The sequence below is a fragment of the Myxocyprinus asiaticus genome, chromosome 25 (genome assembly GCF_019703515.2).
Source record: "Myxocyprinus asiaticus isolate MX2 ecotype Aquarium Trade chromosome 25, UBuf_Myxa_2, whole genome shotgun sequence".
NCBI lineage: Eukaryota > Metazoa > Chordata > Actinopteri > Cypriniformes > Catostomidae > Myxocyprinus > Myxocyprinus asiaticus.
The window spans coordinates 16,001,188-16,026,377 of NC_059368.1; the positions used below are offsets into that span (position 1 = coordinate 16,001,188).

Sequence of the window (25,190 nt, forward strand, 5' to 3'; positions counted from 1 at the left end):
GATTCCAAATAACCAACAGACAAGAAAAAGATGATCTTTGTTGTTTTTTCAAATCCAAAGGATATATCATGTCATCACTAATAACAGCTGTTATTTGTATGTTCAATGGACTTTGTTCTTTGGCACTTTTTATTCTTTCTATATGTGGATAGACAAGTGGATATCTGTAGTGTTTTAAGATTTAATCATACAATAAAATCAAACAAAAAGATATTATACTGATCCTCTCATACACCGCTACTATACTGCCCTCACACACCTGAGTTACGAAGGATCTGTCAAATTGTCTGGTAGTGAAGTTGGCGCAACACTGGATAATATTCAAAGACAAAATCCTTGCAGACTTGAAGTTTGGGAAATGGACTGTAGCAGCTATCTTGTTTCATCTATATCAAGGCAGCATCCATAGCCCACCCACGTACAATCAGTGGCAGACTATCATATTCAGCAAACAGACTTTCTAGGTCAAAACATTGTGTCTGGAGTCTGGCTTATTGTCTTTTTTTCCGGACTTGCATGACCCTGTCTCATACAGTTTCAGTTGGGTAATAGGAACGAACATGTGTGTTTTTATCAGTACTTGTTTGGGAGGAAGAGAGACAGAGAAATACAGAGGGAGAGAGAGAGAGAGAGAGAGAGAGAGAGAGAGAGAGAGACAGGAGAACACCTTTTGGAAACTTATGGAGATTTATTCATTAAAACACGCAATTCTTGCATTGTCATGATAATCTGTGTTTAAGCCTTCAAGCCAAGATAGTGGATGATGTGCATCCGAGACAGAGTGCATGGGAAAGAGAAAGAGAGAGTGACTAAGAAACAGAAAGGAATGGAGGGAGTACATTTGGACAGCTCTCCTGTGGAAGAAGGTGTTTAGCGTTGCTCTTCTGCTGAAGTCCAAGTGTTCCCTTCCTCTGCACACACTATATGTGTGTGTTTGTGCTTTGTTTATTGAGAGCCAGCTCATATCCTACCAAACACCAGGCTATATAATTTTCTAGAGCACCAGAAAAACATTGACTGTAATTCCTAATCAACATCCTCAGTCTCGGTTGGAGAACATTTCTGATATTGGAATCCTCAGAATCCTCAATCTTCACTGGACTCTATCTTTACCGCTGTCTCTTAATCAACAAATTAATCGGGTTCTCTCTTAAACATAGCTGACAATTACATCCAACATCAGCTCTTTGTTATTTTAGCACTTAAGTGCTAACAGGAATCCATATTAAATGTTTAGCGAAGGCACTCTCTTTCCTTTGCGCTTTGCATGTTCACAGTCCCAACTGATAGACTCAGTAAATAAACCTTTTGCATTGGCCTCTAAACACTCCTCCTTGCCTCTCATCACACATTCTTCTCAGTTGAATAAAACCCTGAGTTTGGATGGGAGACAAAAACTAACATTTCTGGATAAAATGTGAGTGGACTCACCACCATGGTCATAATATGTTTTGGGCAGTAGCAAGGATGTTACTAAGTTTCTGAGTGTTTTTATACACGTTGCTATGTTGTTGCAAAGGTGTTTTGGGTGGTTACTTGATGGTTGCTCACTGGCCCAACTCAAAAGAGCTCACTCCAAGTATTGTGATTTTCTGGTTCCTAGATGTTAAATTTTTTTGCCTGTTTTATCATCTGCCAAGTGAAAATTGTTAGTTCTGTTTCTTAGAGAAATAACAGTGTCAAAGTAACCTCCTCAAAAAGTCACGTGTTTTGAGGTATCATATATGCCTGTTGCACAAATGGTGTGAGACGAGTTAAAATAATGTGAGAACTTAAGTGCATGTTTTAAGCTCTAAACAACATCAGTACTAATTTTTGGGTGAAGTATTCCTTTAAACTTGAAGGTGCACCACTGTGAATGAGTTTCTCTCATGCACTCATAAATGCACAACAGATATCAAGATTTGCAATGACAAATAACATACAGCACACAAATTGCATGGACTGCTTTTTTGATACTTTTGACTCTGAGTCCTTTTTTAAGCTTTAAAGTAAAGCACTATCCACTGCCATTGTCTTTTGAAAAGACAGACCGAGATATCTCTGTGGTCCTCCTTTTGTGCTCCGCAAAAAAAGGGTCATACAGATTTATATCTACACATTTAAATTTTTGGGTGAACTCTTCCTTTAATTCCTAGGGTTGGGGGTTTGTAACAAACTTAATTTTGAGCAATAAAAATGACAATAATTTGCCTCATAAACTAATAAACATTTATTTTTCAAATTGTTATTGTCATTAAATTCCTCAACTTTCCTCGTGAAACTTGAGGGCCTCTTACAAGCCCAAGTTTTATTAGCATCACGCTGCCTCTCAGCTCTGCTCATCCTGTGAGAATATTGCAGGAACTTTATTTGCACAATCAGCTGTCATCTTGCCATTGTTTATGAGATGTGTCTCTTCACGGAGAGAAATTAGGAGTCTTATCAATGTGTCACAATTACCAGACATTTCAGGCAGCCCGCACATTTGCTGGTGTTGTGTCTGGGTTTTGAGTGGAGCGACGTGAAGCATTATTAGCGTGGAGCAGATAAGGGGAAATGGGGTCATAGAGCAAAAGAGTGACTGTTTTCTATGTAATAGATATTGATTGAAACAGGTGTCCAACAAATAGTATCTCACTTCAGATTTAGAGGAGGAGAGGAGATACCCACTATCCTTGCACAAACATAGTCATTTGGGAGCTCACTGTAAATTCTGTCCGTTCCAGAGCCATACACAAATTAGCACCAATCATTGCTAATGTACTGATCTGATTAATTACTTTGCACTTCTTTGTACCAATGGTTTTATGTTCTAAACTTGCTTAATGTCCACGCTTGAGTGCAGTCTTGTGATGAGACGAGGCACCATTCTTCAGCAGTTTCAATAGAGCTGCGGACCACATTTGTATTTAAGTGGGCCATTTACTCAAAGGTGTGCTTGAACTCTCCAAAGAGCTTCTTTCTGTGGTTATTTTCTCCTGGAGTAATGTGGAGAATTGGATTCAGCATTTTTCAGTGCTCTAAGTACTGCATGATTATCTGTGACCTCCTTGTAGAAGTTATGATCTGTGGATATTGTGGTTTTGTAAGAGAACTGCTCTGTGGAAGTAAAACTAATTCTCCGGAAACATCTTTTTCTCATTAGCCCTCCTTTTTGAACATATTAAAAGATTTATTAGTCATGAGGGTGAGGAGAGAGTGAGGGGAAGAGAGAGAGTTTGTGAATTCGTGGGGTTTAAAAAGATGTGTGTGCATGGGAAGTTCCCACACTTAAATGTAAAATCAGTTTAGTGGAGTACATTAAGGATGGATCTGTAAGAGAAAGAAAAGAGACTGGTGGAGAGAAAAAGAGACAATGGTGCAAAAATGAGCCAGAATTGTTTGGTATCTCTTCAAGAAATTTTATTCTACTAAGCGAAGTAAAGGTGGATTGAATCAACATTACCATAATGTTCGCAGGGATGTTGAAGATAAAGTGGCAGATTCACTAATCAGTTGCGCCACTTTTGTGCATGTTATTTCAGTGCAAAAACCTGTGTCTTATTCACTTACAACCCACAATTTATTTTAGCAGGTGCAATTAGTACTGAAATTGCACTGCGCCTTTTGTATATAAATATCATAGTCATTGTCATTACTTTCTGCGAAACACGCCTCTTTTCTGTGTAAATTTTGCTCATTGTAGATTACACTTCATTCACAATAATTGCCTAGCACAATTTAGATTACACTATTACCGCGAATGAAACCAGGTGGTAAATTGAATTTATTTAAAAGAGATGTTTGTGATTTTCAGCAGATCATATCAGCAGTGATTCATCAAATAATGATCAAATGATGGAGAAGAGCATAATAACCTGGCATATTTGCAGATGTGTGTGTAGTCAATTGAACTTTGGGCATGTATATGAGATGATTTAGTTGTCTGGATCGCAGTGATTTTGTACAGTCCCAGCAGGGTGTGTCAAATATGGTGGTCTGTGGCATCCCTCGCTATATAGCGCTCGGAATCGGCCCACAAGATCAGAATTGCACACGCAAATTGTGTTTAGCAGCGATTTTGTGGCTGCGTTTTGTGCCATTGCCTGATCTGCATAATTGCTTTAGTTAATCGGGCACTAAACCAGTGCAGACAGCACGTATAAAAAACGGGTTCTTAGTGAATCTGCCCCACAGTATAACCTTGCTGAAAAGGCCAGCTTAGACAAGTATGAATTTCCATGCTGGTCCCGGCTGGTTTGGTTCTGATCTACTTGGTTGACTAGTGTATGTATGCTGTTTCCAGAAAAACTGGAATCTGGAGACCAGCATCCAAAACACACAACAGAGAAACAATCAGGGTAACCTATTTGTGTGTGTTGTCTTGCCAGTGTGTTGGTTGCTCTTCACAAACACACTTCTAGGTCACTATCAAGTCTTTAAGGTTCAAACAACTACAGCAAAACTACATTAGAGCAAGGAAAGCCTGCAGGCATCCCAACAGCCCTGTCATTGGAACTGTATTACACCACCTCCCACAGGACCCAAAACCAAGGTTTAAGAGGTTGATTCTACATAGTTTGCTTTATGTCGCTGCACAGGTTTTCAAGTTTTATCCCCTGTGAATTCAAACCATTTTAAAAGAGGTTGACATTAAAATGTTTTAAGAGTGAATGGACTTATTTTTGGTGTTTAGGAAGGGAAGATACAGAGATAGACAAAATAGGAAGATGCACACACGCAGAACAAAGACTCGTAATGTGCGTATGCAAGTGAGAGAAATAGAGGCAGATGAAAGCTGGTGTGGGGAAAGTGAGAGTAGGCGTGATGGGAGCTCCCAGCAGCAGTGCTTCTTGTGAAACACAGAGCCAGGCTGCTGCTAACTGGAGCACCATGAATTAGTAAAGGCTTCTGGATGAGTTCTGGATGAGCCCTCAGCCTAAGCTTGCACTGTCTTACTCAGTCCTCCAGAGAGGAACTAGCAGCAGTCAACTATTCAGAGTACACATGCACAATATACTGGATTTGGAGAGGAGAGGAGAGGAGAGATTCCACATTTTCCTAAACTGGAAGAGACCAAATGCAGGTTAGTGGGGAATGGCCATCATGCATCTGTCACAAACAAATTTATATTTTAAATGTTTACATTTATATTTGAATTGCACACACTTAGAAACTTATTCTAGTCTATTCTAAGCTATATTGTAATTTGATACTAGCTTAATGTACAATACTGGCACCTGATTTTTCATTTTTAATAATATATATATTTTTGTAATATTTTTATGTTTGTATTCTTTTCTTTTTTCTGTCACTGTTTTGTGTGTGTGTGTGTGTGTGTGTGTGTGTTGATGCTTTGCCAAAATTTTATGCAAAACAATCATGTACATAAAGTACTTTGAAATTGAATTCAATGAGAGTAGGTATGGTAAGAGGAAGGGTACGAGAGGGTATAATGAGAAATAAGAGAAACAATAACTAGAGGCCTGGGGAAGTAGAGTGGAAAAAAGATGCATGGAAAAGGGAACATGTTCATATTAATCTAAGCAGAGAATTAAGGAAGGGTTTTGCTATAATTAAATAAAAAATGCCCTGTCCTTCCTATGTTGCCATCACTGCTCTAGTTGGTCTCTACCCCCTAAACACCTCTCTTGCCTCTCTGCAGTCTCAGGATAGTGCCATATCTGCCTGTCAAAGCAGCACAGTGTCTCTACCTGAACTTTGGCTCATTTATTATTAATGGTGGTAATAAAACTCTGTAGAGCTGCACTCTATCTAATCTCTGCCATATTCTGCTCTACTGTGAGGTGCAAAGCTGTTTAGCCAGATGTATTTTAGGTAAAACCCTCTAAAGGGAATTTCGTCTATTTCACTCTATGATACCACATGGTGACACGTAAAGTGGGGAAAAAAGAAGGAATGGGGGGTTATGGGATACGTAAAAGTGCAGTGAGTAATTTCCTCGTCTTCCATTGGTTGGACAAAACAGACAGTTCTGCCTCAAACTCATGCCATTGGTTGAACCAAAGTTGTTGTGTTGCGGCTAGTTGGGATGCTCAGACAAACAGTTTTGATAGAGCCACATGATGACAGAATTTTCATTTTGGGTGAACTGTTTCTTTAATGGAAGTAGTGTTTAAAGAATCTCTGGATCTTAATGACAGATTTACCTTCCTCTGACATATTAATGTAACATAAAATGTTATATTTTAACTCTTTTTCTGAAGTGATGGCTGGGCAGACCGTGATGAGGTGGTAGAAGGTTATGAGCAGGAAGCAGATGGTGGGATCACGATGAAGCTCCAAACTGAGGAAGTGCAGTCATTTAATGACTACTTTCTGAAGCTGCGTTTGGACACCAATACAAGGAACCCATGGTTTGCCGAGTTCTGGCAGTTCCGCTTCCAGTGCCGCATTCCTGGGCATCCTCAAGAGAACTATAACTACCAGAAGGTCTGCACAGGTAAACAAAGAACCAAAGTCATTCAAAGCAGTGAGCCAAACTGTACAGAAAAAATGAATATGTAAGATATCAGTAGCTTTTTACAGTATATAAATTAGAAATAATTATTCCCCCCATTCCTTCTTTTTTCCCCTACTTAAGTTTAGGAGAACAAGTGAAAGTCATTTTGTATATAATATGTTCATTCTCATCTAATTATAAGGTCAGTTTGTCATTCAATGCAAACAGATTCTTTTGCATGCGTGACATATGTTTGCTTTAATTAATGCATTTTTTTAAGGAATACATTTAATATGCATGATGCCATTTTACTGAATGATGTATAACTGTATATTTCCCTCCATTTTTTCATGTAATTATCCTCTGGTCGGCGCTTTAAAAGGTGATATAGGTAAATTGAGCTTTGCCCCTTCCATCCTTGTGCTTTTTCAATAATTGTTCATATTGCCTGTCCACATAGAGAAGTAGTTTTACATTTTTTGCTTTTGTTATACTTTACTGTTGAGACAGCGCATGAGAAACACATGATGCTGCTTCTACTACAGTTGATATGTTTTACTAATTTCAGAAAGCGTGTCTTAAAAAATTATAAGATTTACTAAACACTAAGAACAAATACAGTATAATCATAATGCAATTTTATCACTGCAACCTAAATATCTGAGACTGTGTAGTCATGTGAATTAGATTTTGATTGTTTATTAAGTGACAAAAAGCTTATAGTTTCCTATTGTTCTCTTCTTCTGAAAGACCCTCATGTCGGTAAGTGAGAGTTGATGGGAAACTAAATGGTGTTATGATACCTGCACTGAAAATCACCTCACTATGGCAACAGACAGCACAATGGGTTGGACTGTGTTTGGCTTCTTTGATTGGCAGAGCTATTCCCAGTTGTCAATGAAAAAGCATGGCTGTACAGTTCAGAGAGGTGTCACATGCAAGTTAGATGTATTACCGCAAGAGACAGTAAAGATGGGACATAAAACTGTCACAGAAAAAAAAAAAATCTAAATTGAACAAACTTAATTATTAGTTTCATAAGTGTCATTAAGTAATGCTAAAAAAACAGAAACCCATTACAAGTGTTGGGGGTAACGTGATAAAAGTAATGCGCGTTACATAATCAGATTACTTTTTACGAGTAACGAGTAGAGTAATGCAATATTTATATTTTAGACCATAATATCGGAGTTACTTTTTAAATAAAGTAACATGTTGCTTTTGTACACTTCTACTGTCCCTCTATTGCGAGAAATCAGGAGTAAAATTGTGCTAACTTCGGGGAGGAGATGGGCATTGAATTTCTATAGTGTAAGGCCAGAGACTATTTAGCAGACAGTGTTGGGGAGTAGCTAACTACATGTAGCGACACTACTAACTTAACTACATTTTTCAGTATCTTGACAGTAGCTCAGCTGCTTTTAAAACAGAGTAGCTTTTCCAGTAGCGAACTACTTTTTCCAGCAAGTAGCGGTGTAGCGTGACCAAACGCTACATCATGTTGATCAGATTATAACTAATAGCCTTCCTTACTGCGTAGAAGCCAAAATTTTACCGGCAAAATGTCCGACGATCTAGCAGCATATTTCTCTCTGCTGATCAGAATCAGGCAGTGTCTTCTTCTTTTGTAATGGCAGATCACAAACAAAAACAGTGAATTACCGCCATCTACTGAGAGCTTATTACAGCTCACTTGGATAAGAAGAGATTGTCTGATGGTTATGTAAAGCGAGCAACCACAGTTTGTTTACCTTTACAAGATGTACAGGTACAGGTAAATCTGAAAATGATAAAAGAACACCATTTTATACTTCTATGTAACAAAGAATATTTCAGACACTTTGTTCTTAATAGATCACACAACAGCATATTTACTTTTACTATTTTAAATAAAATTATTCAAAAAGTTATTATTGCCTTTTGAGGGATATTGTTTCTGTTCTAAATATGTTTATTTCGCTTATCATCTGTATGTTATTGGGAGCAGTGAGTTAATTATTATTATAATATTTATAAATATACAGTATATATTATTATAATAATTACTATCATGCAGAACTATTTGATTTATCCATTTCTTAGCATTTAATTAACTATTATTTTCATGTAAAATAAATAAAATGATTGGTAAAAGAAATCATTTATGGCATGTATTATTATGCAACAATCTAGGATGACCATCCGTCCACTTCTTTTGGACCTCAACAAAGTGAACAAATATTTGTAGAGCAACCTCTGTATGTGACCTGTAAAGCTGGCACTTGCATGTCAATGGCAAAAAAGTCAGAAAATAAAATGAGCATGAACCCAGGTGAGGGGAGAAACAAGACCTGAGTATTTATTCACATATTATCCACACTAAATATTATGTGACAAGAACAGAAAATGCCAGCCCAAGGAGAGTTTGTCATAAAAATTTGGTCTTTAGGGAAGTAGGCTACACCTGGCAACAGCAGGACTGAAAAGTGTGAAGTATAGTATAAAAATGATTTTTTAATGGCATCTGATCTTTTTTGTTTTTATTTTATACTGTTGTATTTTATTTTATGTCTATTATTAACTGTATTAATGTTACTATTCATTAAATGTATTAAATACATTTAATATATTTAATTAAACACATTAAATGTATTTAATTAATACATTAATTAATAAATGTCATTAGTGTAAATTCTGTTATTAATATAATTGGTTTGATAGTAACAAAAAAAATATTACCTCAATAAGTAGCTTCAATGTAGCTAGCTACTTTTTAATAGTAACTTGTAGTGTAGCTAACTACTTTTTCAAAAGGGTAGCTTGACTGTAGCTTAACTACTTAAAATTATGAGTAGCTTGTAGCTTGTCAAACTACAGTTTCAAAGTAGCTTCTCCAGCACTGTTAGCAGATAGAGATGAGTCACTTCTATTTAAATGAATGGGAGAAATTGGAACGCCCAACCAAGAGGCTCTAGCACCCAACAGTCAATGGATGTAGAAAGGAAGTCCCGCCTTGCAGGTAAAAGAGCCAATCACCTTTTAGATACAGACATCACCTGCAATCAACTCGCTAACGCGCATGCGCATTTCTTGTTTTAGCGTAATATGAGGTCAACATTCGGTTGAGTGAAACGCAATTGATTCATGTGTTAATACACACTACATTAAAAACTCAGTAAACACGTTTTGGAAGAGACATTATAAGACTAGTCTTCCACTGGCCACGACATGATACACAGGGTGAAATACTCACTCAATTCACTAACTTATGCAGCCGAACTGCTCCGTGTTACAGCTCCCTGTAACTGGAAGAATGGGATGAGAAAAGACTCTGGATCAGAGGCTCCGAGCAATGTTCTACATCAATTGTGTACGCAGAGAAAATGTCTTAGTTTCTAAAAATATTCTCCATTTTTGTTTTATAGTAAACAAGTAGTTTGATTCATGAAACAAACCATTTTTTATGACATTTTGGTAACCTTAAAAATGATTCCATTCAAGTTGTATCAACATTCGTCTTTGAAGTTGTGGCATCTGTATGCACCGTGGATCAACTCAAAACAAGCCTGCACTGTGATGACTAAAGACTTCAGACTTATTCCTTGAAAATGTTAGGCTGGCATTCCCCACTGAATTTTATCCTGACTTTTGAAAAACATCTTAAGTTGACTCTGACATTGTCAATGGGCACAGCACATGATGACATATGATGCAGGTTCAAGTGCTGGACTTTGCTGCTTTAGGTAAGACAGTGGTTATTCTTCATTATTCATGTTGGCTGCTATGCTGATGGAAAAACAAATCATGCATATTCATGTTATTGATTCTTTATTATAAATACGATGTGAAGACCTACTTTCTAAAAATCTGTTTGTTTAGTATGTTGCTTCAACATGAGTGTTACACAGTATGCAATGCATGGCTTATTTGTATGGAATGCATAGCATAGCAGAAGAGAAAGTGGCTGTGAGAAAAAAGTAACACAAAAGTAACGCTTTACTTTCAATAAAAAATAAAATTTTAATGAAGTAACTTTTTTAAGGAGTAACGCAATATTCTAATGAATTACTTTTAAAATTAACGTTACCCAACACTGCCCATTACCACTACTAACAGCGGTGTCAGTTGCATTTCAGGTGGCGTATTGGGCTAAAAGTCACTTCGTGTGGGCCGATTTTAGAAAAAGATAACATATACACATGAAATTAGTAATTAGGGAATATTATTAATACAATAGTATTATGTCTTAAACCCTCACTGCTGTTGTATGGCTGTATTATGCCATCTAAACCCGAACATTAACACAAAGAAAGGCCTAATTTAAAAGTCAAACTGGTGATGGCATCACATCAGTACTACTGTATCATAGCCTATTTAGTAATTATACAGTGGTGACTTGGAAACAATTTAGAAATTCTCTTTTTACATCTTTATTATTCCTTGTACTGTCCACCTGTCATTATTGCCAAGCAACTCGCACAAACATCAAAGTGGGAAAATTAACTGGGGTGCCCCAAAGTTTTTTCAGCAAGTCAGTCCACTCGGAGGCCATCTTTGGAATGCTCTCGGGCAGGCTGGGCAGCTGTTTTCTACATAAACAAGCAGCATACAAGTGCAGCTCCTATCCACTTGGTCATGATTATGATCAAAGAACATATTTCAAATCAGCAGTAAAATCTGACAACACTGGTATCATAAATTGTGTATCTTTACCTCAGATTACGCAAAACACGCCCGCTATTTTCCCGGTTTATCTAGCTAATGCGCATGCATGTTCTCAAGTTGATTGACAGGCGATGTCTGTATCTAAAAGGTGATTAGCTCTTTTACCACTATGGCAGGACTTTCTTTTCTACATCTGTTGACCATTGGGTGTTCCAGTTTCTCCCATTCATTTTAATAGAAGTGGCCCTTCTCTGCTAAGTAGTCTCTGGTTGCACTGGGACAGTTGTGTCACCCATTTTAAGATGCGAGAAGCGCTATAAAATGCAACACTACAGATTAAAGAGTTTATCTGTTCTGCTGTATCTAAAAAAATAATTTTATGAGTAAATAATATAAATGTGAGTTTTTTGTATTTTTGTATTTTTTTTTTAAAATTGGACTTCTCTGTACTCAGTCCACAGGCAGTGTGTTAGACACCCTTGCTCTAAAATGAAATTATCCTAAAGATATCACCATAAACATTGATCTTTAAACTTGCTACGATTCTAGCTAAGGCTCTTCTTTGTCTCACATTTTATTGTTAAACACTGACCATGCTCTTGGAAAGGCATCAGGTTGATATCAATCATAAAATTCAGTCATTTTCATGAGCTGTATCCATAGAAGACTTCAGTTTAGCCATAAAGTCAGGCAAAGTCAGACAGTGCGCAGTAGGGGCCTGCCAAAGCGAAATATCAGTCCAGCTCTTCTGTGCTTCATGCAGGATAGGCTTGGTGGCACTGAGAGCACAAGAGAAGCTTGTTTCACAAGGACAAATATGCCCTTTCACAGAGTGTGTGTGAAGTCATTTGAATGTGCAAAAAAACAGACAAAGTGATCACAGTGTTTTGAGGTACCCACCCTGTCTGCATGTGTGAGAATGAAGAGTTCACTTAGTTGATTTACTTACTTCAAGACGTCATAGAGCACTTCGCAACTGATCATTAAGCAGCTCAAGAAACTGCATTGAAAGAATAAGAATGAATAAGAATCTAATGAATTTATAATTTTTTCAATTGTTCTAACTGAGGTTGCTTTTTCTTGCCTCTGATCTATCTTGAATGCATTTGTAGTACTGGAATGGCTTTTCCATGGGCTGGCTCATGAATATTGCTTTTGAATACCAAGCGTCCAGTGGCTTGCCAGTGCTATGATATGAAACTCAGTGAAAGCATGTAGTTTGCCAGCAGCACAGCAGCACTCTCCTTCCCTTTATTCACTTTTTCATAGTGTTAAAATGTCATATTTGAATAAAAGGGACATACAATAAGATTATATATAAAGTAAATATAATCTAAAATGAAGACAAAGTGACATTCTGCCTCTGGTCACTAGATAGCAATCAAAGACTTGTAATAATATTGGTTTATGTTTTGATAAAGTGAGTTGGCAGCCTCTAGCTGTACTTAGTAATGCAGTATAATTCATTCAGCATCCAAATTATTTTCAGCTAAATTGCTAAGAAATCCAACTAATAAACAAACATGAAAAAATCCTGGATGGATGGAGGCAGGGTGTCACTAATGAGACTGCCATAATTACCTCTTGCTCAAACTTGTTTGAAATATTTCCCTGACAGGAAATGAGAGTTTGAAAGACAACTACGTCCAGGACAGCAAGATGGGGTTTGTGATCAATGCAATTTATGCGATGGCTTACGGCCTTCATGATATGCACAGTGAAATGTGCCCAAACCATCCTGGCCTGTGTGAGGCGATGGATCCCATTGATGGCAGTAAGCTGCTGGACTATATACTCAAGACCTCCTTCACTGGTGTGTCTGGCGAGGAAGTCTACTTTGATGAAAATGGAGACTCACCTGGCAGGTAAACTTTAAGAATTATACTATGAAGTTTAGCACATGCTTTCATCCAAAGTGACTTACAAATGAGAAATACAACATAAGGATTAAATAATGCAGCAATGACAAGAAGTGCTGCAAAATAAAGTGAAGTACTGATAAGAGCAGAGATGAAAGTGAGAGAAAGTGAAACAACAGACTGTGTTAAACCCTAGGGCTCACTGAAGCCAGGCCAATGAATTGTGCATCATGCTCAGATTGGACGAGTCTGATCTTCATGTTATGAACTGTGAAGTTTGGCTGATTGTCAAAAATTGAATGAGAATATTACAGCTTCTAACTAAATGGCCAGTATGACACTGGCAATTATGTGAATGCCTATTCCACTGGAAAACCATTTAGCATGCATCCTCGTTGGTTAGATCAGTACCCTAGTCAACACATGCATAGAGGTGCATATCGGATGGTAATGGGATTGGAGTGGAACAGATTGCCTGTCTCAAGGAGATGCCCCAGTCCTCTCTACTCCAATAGCCAGGTGGGGTCAGCTGCTGTCACCCTGGCTATACACGAACAAAAAATGACAGCGCTACTGCTTAAAAAGCTACCATTGCCTTGTGTACATGTGTGTGTTTGTTTGTGTGTCTTTGTGGCACCTTATACTCATCTGTAAGCTAGGGAGTTTCATTAGTATGGATGAGTGGACTGAGCGCTCAGGAGGTTGTGCATTCATGTTCTGGGTGGAGGATCCAAAGTTGAGAGACTTGGATGTGTAAACATGGTAAAAGTGTGAACTCTGCCACTTGCTAGTCCCAAGAGTTCAACAGTGCAAAACTACAGAGGATATGTTTCTTTTTTTTTTCTGTTGCTTCGTCATCATTGTCTCTATCTCTCTCCTTCTGCCTGACTCTTTCTTCTGTCTAAGGTATGATATTATGAATCTGCAGTATGTGGAGGAGCTGGGCCGTTATGACTACATTAATGTGGGATCATGGCATGAAGGTCTCCTGAGCATCAGTGATTATAAACTCATGACGAACCGCACTGAGATGGTCCGTTCTGTCTGCAGTGAACCATGCTCCAAGGGACAGATAAAGGTGTGTATAAGGCATAAGCATGTATGCATGTTTTGCTTAATAAATTACTCTCCATTCATCCAGATGAAAAAAAAAAACAGGCTCCCAGTTTAATTTAATCAAATAAAACAAGCAGTTCTCAACTACTTTTGCTTCAGGACCCAGATTTTACATTAGCAACCCAACACAGTATCAAAATTGTTTATCGTACAAGTGTAAACTTAAAATCAAACATTAAAATTGATTTACCAACCTGGCATATGGAACAAGCACTGGGCCAAATATTGTATTAGTATTAGCTATATTAGCAAGTGACAGATGATTTTCCATCAAAATACCATAAAGTATGCAGTCTTTTGGCCTTTGAATTCACCAACATAAGATATGGGAACACTGCAAAAAAATAATTTTCTTTTGTCTTGTTTTCAGTAAAAATATCTTAATATTCTTAAAACAAGATATACAGTATTTACTTGACAAGCAAACTGGCATAAGATATTAAGTCTTGCTTTCAGAGAACTGACAGAATTGAGTAAAATTTAAAAGAAAAAAATTATTCCAATGGGGTTAGAAAAATAAACTTGTTTTCTCTTTGAATTAAGTTTATTTTTCTTACCCCATTGGCAAATATTTATTTCTTGTTTAAAGCATTAACCTCACTTAATTCAGTTACATTTCTCTGATAACAAGATAAAATATCTTATGCCATTTTGCTTGTCAAGTAATTTATCTTGTTTTAAGAATGTTTAGATATTTTTACTGGAAAACCAGACAAAATACTAATTTAGAAAAATAATTATTTACAGTGAAGTGTTTTATATTAACTTTTAAAATTTGATATATCCTATTTATTTTGCTATCCTGTCTATGCACAATTATATGTTTGCATTTTATTTGTTTTATTATTATTATTTGCATTTAGCATTGTCTGTGACCCTGAGACCTGTGACCCAGAAGTTGAGAACCATTGAAATATAGTATCTGGCATCAGTGAAAGAGTTCTGGGTGTTTTCTGTTTGTAGGTGATCCGTAAAGGGGAAGTGAGTTGCTGCTGGATCTGTACTACATGTAAAGATAATGAATATGTTCAGGATGAGTTCACCTGCAGAGCTTGTGAGCTGGGCTGGTGGCCTGATGACGAACTGGCAGGTAAGAGATGTTGTTTACATTTTATTCATCCATCTATCCCCCCAGTTGTCCACACACCTATTCATGTATCTTTTCATTCAAACACTTAGACCACTTTTCCATTGAGAATCGCTCCTACTCAGTAAAATATACTTGCCGTATTCTGGTAACGTTTACACTTTAGATTCTGTTCAGGCCTTATCTGCTCCTGGCTCTATCACTTCTCACTATGCCCTTCTCTTCCACCTCAACACTTTCTCTCCCTCACTCGCTCTCTCTGGCCTGTGCACTGCGCATTGTTTTGACAGCTCTTTGCAGCAGTGAGCAGAGCTGGATATCGGTGAGGTTGGAATCCCATTAGTACCCAGCAGTCGTGTGTCAGTTTCACCATGGAACTTGAGCAGCAACAGGGATTTCTGATTACCACTGAGACAGACTGATCTGAGATAGAGAAAAGCTCTGTCATACTGAATGATAGACCCATGTCACTTCAGAATATAAGGAGAGAAATTCACATAGGAAAAGACATAAAAAGTGGTGCATATGAAGCTCAAAGCTATGTAAAGAAATCAAAACTCACATGTGTAGTAAATGAACCACACAATCATGAAATGGTACAGTCTTTGCTATGTGTAATGTATCACTAATATATGCAATCAAATACATGCAAATGCAATCAAATTAGAGTTTTGTGGCTTTTAGACCATGTGTGTTTGCTATGAGTTCTTCTATATCCTAGTGTACTCCTTCACATTAAGCAGATATATACTTAAAGCTATACTATGTAACTTTTAGCCCTCTAGTGGTTAAAGCATAGAACTGTAAGTTATTTGTGGAGGAACACTGTTTTGGTTATTATGTGAGCTGGGCTTTGGCTCTGCCATTCTGTGCTGATGAATCTGATGATATAAGGAGAACCGGTGTAACCATGGTTACAGGTGATCAACTTATCAGAACGAATGTCACAAACAACAACAAAACTCGCCCCCTCTCCTCAATAAATAAATAAATAAATAACGAAAGGAAGAAAAAGACAAATATCCGAAAAATAGCTCTTATTTGAAGGTAAGTAGCATATCGTCCACTGTTGTTTTGACTTATTGAAAAAACTTTTTCAAAATAAATAATGTTAAAAAAGTTAGGTAATGATGACATTAGACATAACAATTGCTATTCATACCAGATAAAGTCAAACGGTGGAAACTATTATAACTTAGCTAACAGGCAAATAGACTAAGGTAGTAACTGGTTTAGAGATTGTTACCAGCATAAATGAAATCAAGCATTGCAGTACCACAATCCATAGTAAAATGCTCCATTAGAATGGCTGACGATATCTAACAAGCTTCCTGGCTAACTATCGGTCCAATAAAATATCTTACAGGTCGAGCGAGAAAAACGTAATCTCTGGGTCGGTTTTAAATCCTTTCAGATCTCGGAGTTGTCACCACCTCTGAAAAGCCAAACCGATGTTGTTTCGTGTTTTATAATTATGGGCTCTGTCGCTTTCCCTTTTTGCTTGCAGACTGTTCTCAGTTCGAGGTTTCTTTACTTTGTAAACAGGTGATTCCCCAGACTGGTTGCCTTTTTGAATGATCCATGGTTAATGTTGCTCATTTGTTGTGGCTACAAGCTGTCAGCTTCAACCTACCACCACACCTATCACCACACATATATTTGCATTGTATAGCTGGAACTTCTTTATTTATGGACATGACATAATCATGCATGGATGACTGACGGAAGTATGCACTCGCCCGCCAAATCCATCCAGACAGCTCTAAAATATCAATATTTACTATAGGCTTACCAAAGTGAATCGGGGTAAGGCAAAAACATGGTTTGGAAGACGGAATGTTGGTGTACTTGCTATTGGTGTACTTGGTGTAATTTTGTTCATTTCTAACAAAAAAATCTTTAATAGTCTTTCTCTTTTCGGAAAATGGACCAAAATTGTTGATGACCGTGTGTAGCCTTAACTACACAGATTTTAAAAATCACTTTTAGCAGATAAACACAATAAAATGTACAGTCTTTGGGAGTATGTACTAAATATATTGAAGATTATATGCAGCTTTCTCCACACAGATTTTTGTTTAATCAAATGAAGTTTAGAATGAGAATGCCCCCTTATACCAAATGCAACTTAACCGTACTGTAAAAAAATATTTTCTTACTCCGTATTTTTGTCTTATAAGAAGAAAAAAAGAATAATCAAGAAGCAGAAAAATATAGAGTTTTGTTTTCACAGAAATCTAACAATATTTAGGTGGGTTTTAGCTTAAAACAAGAAAAATAATTATTTGCCAGTGGGGTAAATAAAATTTTTTTTCCCTTTGAATCACACATTTTTTCTTATCCCCTTGCCAAATAGTTATTTATTTATTTAGTTATTGTTAAATGCATAAACGTTACTAAAGTTTTTTAGATTTCTTGGAAAACAAGAATGTGTCATAGTTATCTGGTTATTCCTGCATGTCTGTGTGTTTTTTCCCCTCATGTGTTTCCCTCTGCTGTGTCCAGTGTAAATAGTGTTTCTGTGGGAATGCTGATTCACACCGCTCACATGGCAACACCCTCACCTGTTCCTCCTTAGCTTTGGCTATTTATTCCTCTTCGTTTCTAAGTCTCGTTGCCATATTGTTCCAGCACCTCTGTTATGCTGTCTGCCTGCCTGCCTGCCTGTCTGTCTGTTTTCTTGTTTTGCTCTGTTTAGTATGCTTCTTCCAGTTGGATATACCTCACCCTGTGGATTACCTTTTTACTGGACTCTGTCATTGTTGCTGTGGAATATATTACTCACCTTCTGCATTCAGATCACTGCCATCATCAGCCCTGGTGCTCCTATATCCTTCCTGGACATTCCAATCTGCAGCCTGTGCCGGTTTTATGAACATTTGCCACTTTCCATCTGCCTGCTGTGTTCATTCAATAAAGACTGTTAAACTTTCTCTGCAATTGAGTCCTCATCCTTACTCCGATCCTGACAGAAAGAATCTTATGTCATTTTGCTCCTTGTAAATTTTTGTTTTAAAAATGTTTAAATATTTCTACTCAAAAACATTCTTCATGGTGTAACATGAATAAAGCCTACTGGCTAATAAAAATAAAGGAACACAAGCCCTTTGATGTCATGCCCAAACTTCCTGTTTCAATAGGAAACACATCAACATAGGCAAGAAAACTGTGCTCATCAAGCAGGAAGCAAATGTTAACTACACCATGCCAGGTTTTGCCACATAAACCAGAAGTTCTGTGTTTGTTCACCTGTTAGTCATTTATTTTCCATTCATCTTGACTTTTGCTGCCTATTTGTTCCCTTTATTTTAGGATGCAAGCCTCTCCCACTCAGATACCTGGAGTGGAGCAGTGTCGAGTCCATCATCGCAGTGGTGTTCTCCTGCATCGGTATCCTGGTAACGCTTTTCGTCACTCTTGTATTCATTCAGTACCGTGACACGCCGGTGGTGAAGTCCTCTAGCCGTGAACTCTGCTACATCATCCTGGCGGGTATTTTCCTCGGTTACATTTGCCCCTTCACTCTAATTGCACGTCCCACTGTGATCTCCTGCTACCTGCAGCGCCTCCTAGTGGGCTTGTCCTCCACCATGTGCTACTCTGCCCTCGTAACCAAGACCAACCGCATTGCCCGCATTCTGGCCGGTAGCAAGAAGAAAATCTGCACACGAAAGCCCCGCTTCATGAGTGCCTGGGCCCAGGTGGTTATTGCCTTTGTTCTGATTAGTCTGCAGCTGGCTGTGGAAATCACGCTGATCGTGCTGGAACCCCCTGAGCCAGTGAAAAGTTACCCCAGCATCAGGGAGGTCTACCTCATCTGTAACACAAGTAACGTGGGCGTTGTGGCTCCACTGGGTTACAATGGCCTGCTCATCATGAGCTGCACCTACTATGCCTTCAAGACCCGCAATGTGCCCGCCAACTTCAACGAAGCCAAGTACATTGCATTCACCATGTACACCACCTGCATTATATGGCTGGCTTTTGTGCCCATCTACTTTGGCTCCAACTACAAGATTATCACCACCTCCTTTTCGGTCAGTCTCAGCGTTACCGTAGCACTAGGATGCATGTTCACACCCAAGATGTACATCATCATCGCCAAGCCCGAGCGCAACGTACGCAGCGCCTTCACAACCTCAGATGTGGTTCGTATGCATGTGGGCGATGGGAAGGCCGCTCCCTGCCAAAGCAATAGCATCCTTAACATGTTTCGCAGGAAGAAGAACAACAACCATGCAACCGGCAGCACCAAGTGAGTGTCAACTTCTAAAAAGTTGCAGTGCACTTTGAGTTACATTTCTGAAATTTCAGCTGAATGCACATACAGGCTATGAAATGTATGGAATTAAAATAATAGTGTCTTTCTCAGTAGCACAGCAACAAGTTGGACTGCACCGATAGCACTGAAAGTGTTCTTTCTAGCATGTGTGTGTATTTCAGTTGTCTCTCCTATGCTAGCTCTCCAATGTTTTTCTACCTGCTGAACAACCAGAGTATGTACAGAGTGTTTTGTTAGAGCCAGACACTATACAGTTGTCCTCTATCTGTGCTGAATCCTCTTCCGAAACGTAACCTAATTTTCATTAAACTACCTATCCACTTAGTCCCTCTCCTCCCCACCCAGTATTAACCCACTTCTCAGTCTCCCTCCTCCCCCATTTTGAACCTTCTCCTCCCTCTCTTAACTAAAAATGTAACCCAGTTCTCACAGAGGCTGTAGCTCCCATATCCTTTTCCCTTCTAACTCTCATGCAGCTTTCAGTTCTGAGGCATCTCTGTCCACTTAACTTTATATCACTGATTGCTCCTCGTTGCAAGCAGCACCAAGAGCGGACAGTGAATGCCATGGTGATCTGAAACTGAGGGGAATTCCATGAGGCCCTTGTTCATATTGCATGACGTTCAGTTTGAGCAGAGCAATGTAAAGAATGAGCCATTATGGCTTTCATAATGCTCTGTAAGCAGGTCATTATGAGACAGGCAATTGGCATGTTTGAGGGAGCTCTTTGTCAACGACTTCATGAATTAACAATGTTCAGTTATGCATCGTGTGCTAACCCTTATCAGGAATTTTATGGTTGATAATTGTAGTAATTAAAAGGACAGTTCACCCAAACAATGAAAATTGTGTAATCTTTTATTCACCCCTGTGTTGTTCCAAATCCATATGACTTTTAGAATATTAGGCTCAGTCACCATTCACTTTCAGTACATCTTTTTCCATACAATGAAAGTGAATGGTGACTTAGGCTAAAATTCTGCCTTACATCTCCTTTCGTGTTCCATGAAAGAGAGAAAGTCATACAGTATGGGTATGGAACAACATGAGACAACAGAATTTTTATTTTTGGGTTAATAGTCCCTTTAAGTGTTGCTTTATAGAAATAATGACTACATGCATAATGATAACATTCTTTTCATGTTCTTCTGTGTCTTTTGTGTTGCATTCTGGCGTTTCTTCGTGGGAATAACGTTGGGTCTCTGTTTCATTCATAGTCCTAATGGAAAGTCTGTGTCATGGTCTGAATCAGGTGCAAGACCCCAGGGGAGGGGGTCGAGTGTGTTCCACAGACTGTCTGTGCATGTGAGGAGGCAAGCAGTCGGCCAGAGTCAGACAGCGGTCATACGACCCCTAACTAATGCTTCACAACCCCCCAACCCTGAATATGATGCTGGACTCAACACAGCCCCCGATGGCTCACACCCTGACGACAAGGCCGTCTACAACCACAATGAGGGGCACGATGTGGGTCAACATCCCCAACAACAACATCAAACAACACAAGATGAAGGAGTTCCACCTTCTTATTCTCCCACTCACTTAATAGACCACATCAGTGATTGTCCACAGGGGAGGCAAGTGGATACTCTGAGCTCTACAGTTCCTGATTTCGATCAATTTGTAATGGACAAATGCAACAAGTTGAGTCCCGCCTATGCTTCATCTGCCAATCAGTTACCTCTTCCCCTGCAGAGGGAGGTGCTCCCTGAGGAGGGATCTGAAATGGAGGCTCTTGACCTCATTCATGGGTTTTTGTGCGATAGTGCTACGCAAGAGGAAGAGGAAGGTGTAGAGGAGTTGGCCCAGAGCAAGCTGACTCTGCTCACTCCACCCTCTCCATTCAGGGACTCACTGCGGCCAGGGGGCTCCATACCAGGATCCCCTGCCTCTGATAACAACCCCCCCTTTTCCCAGAATATGAACTACACCCCCAAGCAGAGCTCTTTTACGCTGTAGAAGCACATGCTCAGGACACGGTGCAAACGGCGCTGTTTAATAATCAGTCACTACAAGATATCATTCACTTGCTTACTTGGCTATCTAAGAATTCTTAGTCAAAATACAGTATTTCAGAAAGCAAAAAGGACCATTAAATTAACAAATGGAATGTCCTGTTATGGAATATATTTCTCCGAGGCTGCACTGGCAGCATCTGTTTTCCAAAACGCTGTGGAAATTTGGAGTGCCAAATATCATTGTGTTGCTGTGCCCACAATCTACTGGCAAATTACATCACAACAGTTCAGGAGTGATAATGCCAGCTTGCTGCTTCACCATTTTACTCTTAGTGTTTTTGAAGAAAGATGAAACACAGGACATCTCACTTTCTGGGATTTTATATGCTTTTGAACTATGTAGCTGGACTTGGTTCTGATAAACAGTTTAGTTAAAACTGCTAATAATCAATTGTGGAGCCGAAGGACTTTTGGAAGTAGACAGCACAGTGAGATAAGTGCACACAGACAAATATTTGCACACACGTAAATACAGTAAGGGAAAAATAAGGGTTTTAGTATCGCTCCGCTGATTACCATTTTTAAATAGTTCTCTAAATTTGTTTGACTCAAAGTGAAACAGTTAAACCATGTGCACACAATACATCAAACTTGGAGTTCCCCAGCTGAGGTATTGTCCAAGTTTCTTGTGACACCCAAAGTAGTCAAAGTCAAACACAAGTTTCAGTTGTTTTGCTTAAAGAGTCAGAGACAAGGATTCTGATTGTAACGTTACATAATTGGTATTGAATACTATTTTAGTGGAGCCAAGGTAAATAAAAAAAAGAGGACACTGTTTTTCTTATCGGCTTTCTTTTGTCTCATGCGTGAACTCATCCTTGAATACGGGAGAGATGTTTTGCAATCGTTTGTATACTGTTCTGCCATCTATTGTTTTCCACACAGATGGTGTCTTTGTATCTCTGCTATATGTTTCTATGATTAGAATGTGAAATATTTGTAATTTGTAAAAATGTCTTAAATCGCTCTTTGAGATAAAGGGACATACTGTATATGGTGGCACTGAAGCTGGAATAATTTTTCAGCAACTTTTACAAATCAAATGATTTCTCTTTTAAATGTTCCGTTTTTTAATTTTACATATGAGTAGTTGCTTTTAGTGGTAAATTGTAGCATAAACTGCCAATCTTGCGTAAGATTATCACATGAATTTGCAACTGTAATGCTTTAAGTTGCACTGGACTATTAGAATGCAACTTTAAAAAATATATATATTCTTGAATAACTTAAGTATTGTAATTGTTATAATGGACTGTAATATTAGGTATTTTAGTGTAAGCTGTCTAAAACAGAATTATTTGTTAAATGTAAAGTAACTGACAGATCACCTGTTTACATAGTCAAATTTATAAATGAGGGAAAATGCTTTTTTTTTTTTTTTTTTTTTTTTTTGCCAGGACAAATCAAGCTGTAAAATAAATATTTTATATCTAAGACTGTTCATTTAAGCTTGCTTATAAGAGCCAAGATCTAGTCTGGTTACAATGTGTACTAAAGACAGGGTTTGATGCTATTATAATAGTTTTAAGAGAATGTGTTTGCTTTTCTTTTTTTTACCAATTTCAAAGTCTGATTTCAATCAAAGTAGTTTAAGACAACACACTCTTAACTAGAAATTGTATGCATTCGTATGAGTTGGCTAAAGGGGTGGTCAGTCACACTACACTTTGCACTCTATTAACTCCCATTCGCATCCGAGCACGGGAGACTGGAAACACAAGCTCATGCGAAGAAATTTCAGACAACGCTGTGTGCCAAAATTCAAGCTAAATGGTGAACTCTGAACTATGAATCTGGATGACGAGAGGACGCATGACCAATAGAAGATCGAAACATCACACACTGACCTCTTGGCTCAATTCAAAGGATACATATTTCAAAGCTGTGTTTTTTTATTGGTCCTGGAAAGTGAGTAGACGGTACATTTGAACATTATCAATATAATATTATTTGTTATTTACCAAAACCAGAAACTCTCACACGTGACATATTATGTTCCATTGTGTTGTTTGAAAAAAATTGCATGCTGAAAACCTAGTGTGACTGCCCCTTAAATTTTATCAAATCGTAGGAGTTGGGTCGTACAAATTCTACAGCAATTTTTATAACAGCCAGTCAGGTGACTCTCCTTTATCTCTTAAAATGTGACAACTTTTTTCCATCATACTTAACACTCTTTCTGCTTGAAATCATGTTTTGGGACTTTATGGTAAGGTTTAGATATGGGGTTTGAGTAAAAGCATAAAATTAAGAACCATGTACACAACATCTGACAAGTGGAACTTTTGCTTACTTCTGCATTACACATCCGGCAATTTGCACATCTACAATTCGTACAAATACACACAAACGAACTTGTACGATTTCCTACAAATAGCCATCTCGGACGAATTCGTACTTCTCATGAGATCAGTTTATGATCAATCATGAACATCAGAAAAAAAAAAAAAAAACAGAAAACAAACAAACAAACAAAAACAAACAAACAAACAAAAACAAAAAAAAAACAGCTAAAACCAGCCTACCCACTAGTACCTCACTTCTGAATGTTGACCAGTCAGTCCTGGGCAGGTGGCTGTTTTTAGAGGGGGTTTGGGCAATTTTTAGCTGGTCAGGCTGGGAGACCTTAATCAGCTGAGCAGTACCTTGACCAGGCTGGCAGAACAGTTTAAACCAGCTAAGACCAGCCAACCATCAAAATGTACTTCTTTTTTTTTTTACCCACTTGCCATAGTTAATGACCTTAAAGGAGTGCTCAGTAACTTTTTGTTTGTCATCTTGGACTTACAGTGACACCAAGTGGTGTGGATGCAGCATAATTCAGAATCAGTAGTTTTCAGTTACAGATACTATTGTAGAACTTCACTATACACAATCAGCCATGATTAACCCAAACTGTCCAATAACAAAATGTGTACTAAGGTTAAGTGTGTAGTATTCAGCTGGTCATGTGATTCTAAAATGGCAGCCCCCATGAGGTCACCCCTACCCCATGTAGAATAAAATAGCATTTATAAGGTTACTGATCATATGACTAGAGTCCTCATCTCATGTGAGTGGTCATGATTTCATTAGGAATGGGCAGATCGATACTAAAGTATCGATACTTCCGATCAAGAATATTGATCCTCACATAAAAATATCGATTCTGAAGTTGTTTTTTTAACAAGTGATCTTATTATTTAGATGAATATTAATGCATCTCATAAGCCTCATAGTGTAAAAAATAATTATATGAGCAAAATGATTGCATGGCACCTGAACTATTTTTTCTTCCGCTCATCTTGATGCACAGAAATGCTAAAATACACTAGCAGTCAGACAGCGCTCACTCTTTCAGTCATAGTGCTCGTTCAAAGAGAGAGCAGTGCTTTCCTGAGGTAATGACAGAAAACAGCATCTGGAGTTATTCACACTAAGTTATGACAAACTTAGATATATTATAATGGGCTTGTTTGACCATTTTTACAGGTTTAGCTAAATTCAGAGTTGTTTAAACATTGATACATTTAATCCTCGTTAATAAATGATACCCTTATGAAAACTTAACATGGATTTACTGAAGTAATATTATGTTATCCATGACTAGTAACCACGACTGTGGTAACCATGTTTTTTTTTTTTACAATTAAAGGTTTTGATACAATTATCCATGGTTTAACTACAGCATTACAGCAATCCAACTTAGTTTTATTAATAGTAACATATAATAATATCTATGGTTAATTCTGAGGTTTTATATGTGGCTTATACTAAATAA

The 25,190-nt window shown here is 38.1% G+C and overlaps 1 protein-coding gene across 2 annotated transcripts in view; it reads left to right on the plus strand.

Moving 5' to 3' along the window:
* LOC127415530 (metabotropic glutamate receptor 1-like) overlaps nt 1–23,377 on the plus strand; it is a 33,457-nt gene extending 10,080 nt beyond the window's left edge. Inside the window, exons 4-9 of one of the 2 annotated variants that reach the window (XM_051654291.1) lie at nt 6,189–6,424; nt 12,687–12,933; nt 13,834–14,005; nt 15,007–15,133; nt 18,443–19,385; nt 20,630–23,377. In XM_051654291.1, the coding sequence (XP_051510251.1) occupies nt 6,189–6,424; nt 12,687–12,933; nt 13,834–14,005; nt 15,007–15,133; nt 18,443–19,385; nt 20,630–21,371 (2,467 nt within the window). In that variant the 3' untranslated portion in view covers nt 21,372–23,377. The remainder of the gene's footprint in view (nt 1–6,188; nt 6,425–12,686; nt 12,934–13,833; nt 14,006–15,006; nt 15,134–18,442; nt 19,386–20,629) is intronic. The other variant, XM_051654292.1, reaches the window with a different exon arrangement.
* The last annotated feature ends 1,813 nt before the right edge of the window (nt 23,378–25,190 follow it).